The following is an 8005-nucleotide window of genomic DNA, read 5'->3' on the forward strand; positions in this document are numbered from 1 at the left end:
TAAATCTAGTCTAACTGAAGCGTAAATTAGTCTAACTGAAGAGTTAATAAGTCCAACTGAAAACTAAATAAGTCTAACTAAAATCTAAATAAGTCTAACTGAAAACTAAATAAGCCTAACTAAAACTAAATAAGTCTATCTGAAAAACAAACAAGTCTATCTGAAGCACTATATAGACTAGCTGAAAAACGAACAAGTCTATCTGAAGCACTTTATATACTAGCTGAAAAACGAACAAGTCTATCTGAAGCACTTTCTATACTAGCTGAAAACCGAACAAGTCTATCTGAAGCACTTTATACACTAGCTGAAAAACAAACAAGTCTATCTGAAGCACTTTATATACTAGCTGAAAACGAACAAGTCTATCTGAAGCACTTTATATACTAGCTGAAAACGAACAAGTGTATCTGAAGCACTATATTGACTAACTGATAAAAGAAACAAGTCTAACTGAAGTAATGTAAATTTTCAATGAAAATTTTAAGTGTAATTGGAATAGAATGAAATGAAAGAATAATTATACTAAATGAAATAATAAGGACTAGCTGATAAAGCAACAAGTTTAAGTGAAGCACAATAATGAAGTTACTTTGAATGACTGTAGAGACTATCTGAGAAACAAACAAGTCTAACTGAAGCACTATATAGACTATCTGAAAAATTAACAAGTCTAACTGAAGCACTATATAGACTAGCTGAAAAATAAACAAGTCTAACTGAAGCACTATATAGACTATCTGAAAAACAAATAAGTCTAACTGAAGCACTATGTAGACTAGCTGAAAAATAAACAAGGCTACTTGAAGCACAACAAATACTAGCTGAAAAATAAAGAAGTTACTTTGAAGGACTGTAAAGAGTAACTGAAAAATAAACTAGTCTAACTGAAGCACAATCTATATAAGCTGAAATGCAAACAAGTCTAACTGAAGCACTATATAGACTATCTGAAACACAAAGAAGTCTAACTGAAGAACTATATAGACTACCTTAAAAATAATCTAGGCTATTGTTTCAGTTGATGGTGGTCTGCTTTTAGTTGATGTTCGTATTCTTTCAGTTGATCTTTGTATTTTTTCAGTTGATGCTGTTTTTTTTTCAGTTTTTATTGTTTGATTAAACTTTTTTCTTTCAGATGTGATAAATCCTTGTCTAAGAAGAAAGGCAAATCTGATTTATCACCAATCAAGTTTTCATTTTCAAGATCTAATCCCGATCAACAGAAAGACACATTTGATAGATCGTATGTTTTTTTCATTATTCTCTTTTATATTATATGATTGTGTTTTTTTTTATGTTTTAAAGTTATTTTTGTTCACTTTTGTTAGGAATTTCACTGAGCAAGAAATAAAGTCAATTAATCTACAAGTATTGTCAGACTATTCCCATTTAAATGAAGTGGTTAGTAATTTGAGTGATGAGCAAAAAAGAGACATTAGGGATATTGGGTTTGGGAGTCTCTTAGATATTAGGATAAAGAAGTTTTGTCCTAATCTGAATTTGGAGGTGTTGTTAAATTACAATGCATCTGGAATGATGTTTTCAACAAAGAATGGTAAACTGATTTTTAATAAGTTTACCATTAGTGATGTTTTGGGGTTACCTGTGTCAGATAGAGCAGTAGAGGTTATAGATGATGACGCCTTTAGGAGGAAAGGTAGTCAGATAGAGGCTGGAAGTGCCAGGAAGGATTGGCATAGGTTTCTTGGTATTTCTGATCCCAAGAAGGTATATATTGGTAGAAAAAATTGGGATGATTTGTTTAAGAAATATGAATCCGGGGATGATTTCAAGAAGTTATTTGTTATCTTTTCGTTGTCCAAGCTTCTATGTCCTATAGCTGATTTAGGGCCTGTGCTGAAATGTGCCAAGAGTTTAGAAGATGTATCTGCAATTTCAAGTTATGACTGGTGTGGATATATATTGAGAAGTCTTTGTGCTGCTGTTTTGGACTGTCATCAGTCTATTATGATTAAGAAGATTGAGCTTGGACAGAAGAAAGTATCATTCAAGCTTCGGGGATGCGTCAGCGCTTTGACTCTTGCTGTTATTCACAACTTCAAGTGTCGTAATCTGGATTATTCAAATGTCAGTAAGCCATTTATCAGTTATTGGCAGGATGAGAAGGATTTGACTGATGTTGTGAAGCAGTTTGAGATCAACATGGATTTTATTCTGCCGGTGAAGCGTGAAAAACAGAAGGTTGAGTTTAAAACTCCCAGTGTTAGTGTTGCTAGTAGGAAGTCTGGTTCTCCTATAATTAAGGTGGTTGAGGGTCCATCACCTTCAACTAGGCAGCTTATCATGGATCTTCCTCATAGTTTGATGACTGATGAGAAATAGATGCTCTTGATGTTCCTGTGAGTTTCATTTATTTATGTTTTTATTTTTTTTACTCTTGAACTCTAAGTGAAGACTGTTGACCTCTAACTGAAATAATGTCAGTTCTAGCTGAAGAGCAAATAAGTCTAACTTAAAAGTAAAGAAGTGTAACTTAGAAATAAAGAAGTCTAACTGAAACTATGTAACTGAAGAGTTAATAAGTCTAACTGAAAATTATATTAGTCTAACTGAAAACTTAATAAGTCTAACTTGAAGTAAATAAGTCTAGCTGAGAAGTAAATAAGTCTAACTGAAAATTAAAGAAGTCTAACTGAAGAGTACATAAGTCTAACTGAAAACTAAAAAAGTCTAACTGAAGAGTACATAAGTCTAACTGAAGAGTACATAAGTCTAACTGAAAAGTAAATAAGTCTAACTGAAAACTAAATAAGTCTATCTGGAAACTAAATTAGTGTAACTGAAAACTAAATAAGTTTATTTATATTTCATTTAAGTTTTCATTTGATAGTTTGATTCTTTCAGATGGTCCTTATTTTTCTGTTTATGTTGTTTCTGTGTCATCATCATATTGATTTGTTTGTTTATTCTATTTTGCTCTTTTAATTGAAGGAATATGTGAAGAACATGCACAAGTTGAAGAGGAATGCGCTTGCATTCTGTCAAGTGAATTTGGAGATTGCCCAGAATATTCGGGAGGAAGGCGAGAAGCTGTCTCAAGACAGTATTTCTCTGGATGATAGTGAAGTATTTAACCCAGATTTTCTGAGTCAAATTGACGACATATGCAAGCGTCATTTGGAAGCGAAAGACAGTGCAAACAAAGTTGATCCTACAATTTCACTATTGGTGAAGCGGCCTGTTGAATTGGAGTTTGGAAGAATTGAAAATGTTCCTGATTTGGATTCTGGTGTTCATGGAGTTGATTTGAAAGAAGGAAGTAAGTTCCTTTCATTATATTTTTTCATGTTGTAGTTTTGTAATCTGGTTGGAATAAAAATTTTAGACTCTAAGTGAAAGAAATGTTTAACTGAAGAAGTGAAATAGCTAACTTTGATACTCTAACTGAAAGAATAAAATGACCAACTGAAAACTTTGACAGTCTAACTGAAATAATATGAGCACCAGCTGAAAATGAGATGAATACTAAATGAATTTTTTCAATTCACTTAAGTTTTCATTTGATTGCTGGATTTTTTCAGTTTATTTTTTTTTTTCATCTGTTGGAAACATTGTTTCAGTTTATGTGTATTTAGTTGTTTTTTTATGTTTTGAATGAAGATGATGAAAAAGAAGGAGAGGAGGATGAGAAGAAGATGAATGCTGATGATGATCAGCATAAAGAAGATGATGATGATGATGATGATGGTGATGATAAGGATCACCAGAATTATAATGAGAGAAAGGATGATGATGCTGATGATAATGGTGATCCTGGTCTTCAAGGAGATGAAGACAAAGGAGTAGATAAGGATGCTGGTCTTCATGGAGATGAAGACAAAGGAGGAGATAATGGTGATCCTGGTCTTCAAGGAGATGAAGACAAAGTAGGAGATAAGGATGCTGGTCTTCATGGAGATGGAGAGGAAGGTGGAAGTAAGTTCTTCTTATTGTATTGTTTTAGTTTGCTTAAATGAAAAAGTTAAATAGCTAACTGAAAGAATAAAAAGACCAACTGAAAAGTTGATATTCTAACTGAAATAATATTAATACTAGCTGAATATCATATAAATACCAAATGAAACTTTTGTATTTGTTTTTATTTAATCTGGTGGAAAAATAGTTTTAGTTTGTCAATGAATTTATTCATTTCTGATTTTGTGTTTTTCAGTTATTGTGTATTTATTTTTTTTTTATTGTTTTGTTTTTGAATGAAGATAATGAGAAAGAACCGAAGGAAGATGATAATAAGAAGACTGGCAATGCTGATGATGATTGTGGTCTTCAAGGAGATAAAGAGGAAGGAGGAAATAAGGATTGGATGCTGGGGTTCTTCAGAAGGAGAGAAAGGAGGAAGTAAGTTTCTTTCATGTTATTCCTAATTGAAAGAATTCAAAGACCAACTGAAAAATGTGATGCTCTAAAGGAAATAATATCTTATAAATAGCAACTGAAATACTGTTTTAGTTTGTAACAATATGAAAACGAACTGAAAAATAAATAGGAAGTAAGCACTATAAAGATTACTGAACAATAATTGATGAAGTATTATAAAGTGTAGCTGAAAATGATTGTAATAGTATCAAATAAAAGAATAATTATACTAAATGAAATAAATTAAGGACCAACTGAAAAGAAAATAAGTCTAACTGAAAACTAAATAAGTCTAACTGAAAAGTATATCAACTGAAAACTAAATTAGTCTAACTGAATCAGTCTAACTGAAGAGCAAATAAGTCTAACTGAAGAGAAATACGTCTAACTGAAGAGGTAATAAGTCTAACTGAAAACTAAATAAGTCTAACTGAAAACTAAGTTAGTCTAACTGAAGAGTAAATAAGTCTAACTGAAGAGAAAATAAGTCTAACTGAAGTGTAAATAAGCCTAACTGAAGAGTTAATAAGTCTAACTGAAAACTAAATTACTCTATCTGAACACTTAATAAGTCTAACTTAATCAGTGTAACTGAAGAGTAAATAAGTCTAACGGAAGATAAATAAGTCTAACTGAAGTATTATAAAGACTAGCTGAAAAAATAAACAAGTCTAACTGAAGGACTATAAAGACTACCTGAACAATAAACAAGTCAAACTGAAAGAATATTCAGACCAACTGAAAATTTTGATACTCTAACTGAAATAGTCTTAATACCAACTGAATATCATATAAATATCAAATGGAACTTTTTATATTTTTTTTTTTTTTTTTTTTTTGAATTAAGATGTTGAGAAAGAACAACCAAAGGAAGCTGATAGGAAGAGGAGGAATGCTGATGATGATCAAGTCAAAGGGGCTAAGGATAAGGATAAGTGTAAAATTTCTACACACGTCCCTACTCGCACCGCTGCTGGTATTGATATTGTTGATCTTCGTACTCCAACTCCTCCTCCTCCTCCTGTTGTTGAAGCAGTTGAGAATGTATATAGCAGAAAGTCTTGGAGAGTTGATTCTTCTGCTAAAAGGAAAAACATTGCTGATTTCAATGCCCCTTCATTCCAACTATTAACTCCTAGTCCTGTTGTTGAGGATCTTCCATACAGTGCAGAGAGTGGTGAGGGTGTTGGAAGTTCAATTCCAATCATCACTCCAGTAAATGTAAAATATCCTCGAGTAAGTATAGTTTTAGTTTCTGTTTTTTTATTTTTCTGTTTCAGTTAGTGTATGTTTCTTGTCATTTAGTATATCTTTTATTTCAGTTAGTGTATGTTTGTTTGTTGTCAGTTAGTATCAGTTTATGTTTGAGTTAGTGTAAGTTTCATGTCAGTTAGTGTTTTTTTTTGTCAGTTAGTATTATGTTTATGTTTCAGTTAGTGTATCTTCTTGTCAGTTAGTAATTGTTTAATTTTCATTTGGTTTATGTTTCTTGTCATTTAGTATCTGTTTCTATTTTCAGTTAGTGTATGTTTATCTTTCAGTTAGTATATCTGTCATCCTTTTTAATATTTTAATTGAATGCAGGGTGATGGCTCTTATTCTGATCAATCATCATACAAATCCTACAAACCTCAGAAACAATAAAGTCAGAAATCCCTTCAACACCTGAATTATTGAAGGGTGGGACTATGACCCTTCTTCAGAGAAAGTTGGGAAAGTTGTGAGAGTTAAGGAACCAGGTGATGATTATGACGATGAAGGTTTGGAGGACCTGATTGATAGGATTGCTGATCATGGAGTTGAATTCATCTCACAAGGCTAAAAAAGAAGAGGATGAGAAGAAGCTGGTGTTGTTTCATCTTCTACGCCTGGTTGCATGCTGTTCCTGTCAACAACCATGGCATAATATTATGTCGAAGTTTGCAGCATTATAATAGATATTTGAGTGATCTGTCTCCTGACCAGAGGTTGCTGGTTGATTATCTATTTTACAATGAGTATGAAGATGTTGCATATATGTCATTGGATACAGATTCTGAGGAAGTGAAGATGAAAAATGACATTATGCAAAGTGAACTAACAAGTGATCTCATTGTGGATTTTGATAATCCTCATAGCAACTATGCGGTTCAGCTGTACAAATTCGACTTAATTAGCATGCCTCGTCAAGGTTGGCTGACAAGTGGAGTTATTGACGGATGCGCTTCATGTTCAATAGGCAAGAAGAGGAATCACCTTCTGCAACAAGGAGATTTGGTTTAATATTATGCCTTTTGTAAGTGTTGTTATTGCTTAGTTTTATATGTTTGTTTTCATTTGGTCATATTATTTTGTCAGTTGGTCATCTTCTGTTTTTCAGTTTGTCATGTTATGTTTTTCAGTTGGTCATATTATGTTTTCAGTCTAATAAAAAGTAAATAAGTGTAACTGAAAACTTAATAAGTCTAGCTGAATAATAAATAAGTGTAACTGAAAAATAAAGAAGTCTAACTGAAAACTAAATGAGTCTAACTGAAAAGTAAATTACTCTAACTAGAAGTAAATAAGTCTAACTAAAGCTTAATAAGTCTAACTGAAAGCTTAATGAGTCTAACTGAAAACTTAATGAGTCTAACTGAAAACTTAATGAGTCTTACTGAAAACTAAATGAGTCTAACTGAAAAGTAAATTTGTCTAACTGAGAAGAAATAAGTCTCACTGAAAACTTAATGAGTCTCACTGAGAACTTAATGAGTCTTACTGAAAACTTAATAAGTCTAACTGAAAACTAAATGAGTCTAACTGAAAAGTAAATTTGTCTAACTGAGAAGTAAATAAGTCTCACTGAAAACTTAATGAGTCTCACTGAGAACTTAATGAGTCTAACTGAAAACTTAATGAGTCTAACTGAAAACTAAATAAGTCTAACTGAAAAGTAAATAAATCTAACTGACATTTTAAAAAGTCTAACTGAAAACTAAACTTAATGTTTCAGTTTGTCATAATATCTATTTTCTTTTGTTGTAGAACTATATCAATTGGTTGTGTGCTGAGAAGGTAAAAAAGGTTCAGTTTGAGAGTGAGATTGCTGAAAATGAGATTATTTTGAAGACCTGGAGGGCACTAGGCAGTATGATCAGAAGTTTAAGGAATGGGAAGAAAACAAGAAAAAGCTTATTACAAAAGATGATGATTTATTCTACAAGAAATGTAAGGAAGCTATTTCTTCATGGGTGAAATCATTTCCACGCAATGATATTCGAGAAGCTGAACTGGTTAGTTGTATTATTGTTAACTATTTTTTTATTTGTTCAGTTAGTGTAATTTTCTCTTTCAGTTAGTGTATGTTACTTGTCAGTTAGTCCTAGTTTATGTTTTCAGTTAGTGTATGTTTTTAGTTCAGCTAGTGTTTTTAGTATTTCATTTTGTTTTTTGTTCTCTGTCAGGTAGACTTATTGCTTTTGCATCTTATGTTTATCTTCCAGATTTTTGTTCCTGTTCACAAGGATGATCATTATACTGTCTTGGTGCTGAACAAGAAAGCAAAAAGGATTGAAAATATTGACAATCGTACAGACATGAAGGACATTGATAGATATAAGCATGAGGAATTTAACGGTCTTACATACTTTGTAAGTACCTTTTTATG

General features: G+C 31.9%; 1 protein-coding gene across 1 annotated transcript; it reads left to right on the top strand.

The window, feature by feature from the left end:
* The first annotated feature begins 1273 nt into the window (after positions 1–1273).
* On the top strand, positions 1274–4363 carry LOC130591204 (uncharacterized). The gene is made up of 4 exons (XM_057394146.1): positions 1274–2205; positions 2956–3283; positions 3625–3939; positions 4221–4363. The coding sequence occupies exons 1-4, from the start codon at positions 1537–1539 to the stop codon at positions 4361–4363; spliced, it is 1455 nt and encodes a 484-aa protein (XP_057250129.1). The 5' UTR covers positions 1274–1536.
* The last annotated feature ends 3642 nt before the right edge of the window (positions 4364–8005 follow it).

Source organism: Beta vulgaris, chromosome 4, assembly GCF_026745355.1.
Source record: "Beta vulgaris subsp. vulgaris cultivar EL10 chromosome 4, EL10.2, whole genome shotgun sequence".
Classification (NCBI taxonomy): domain Eukaryota; kingdom Viridiplantae; phylum Streptophyta; class Magnoliopsida; order Caryophyllales; family Amaranthaceae; genus Beta; species Beta vulgaris.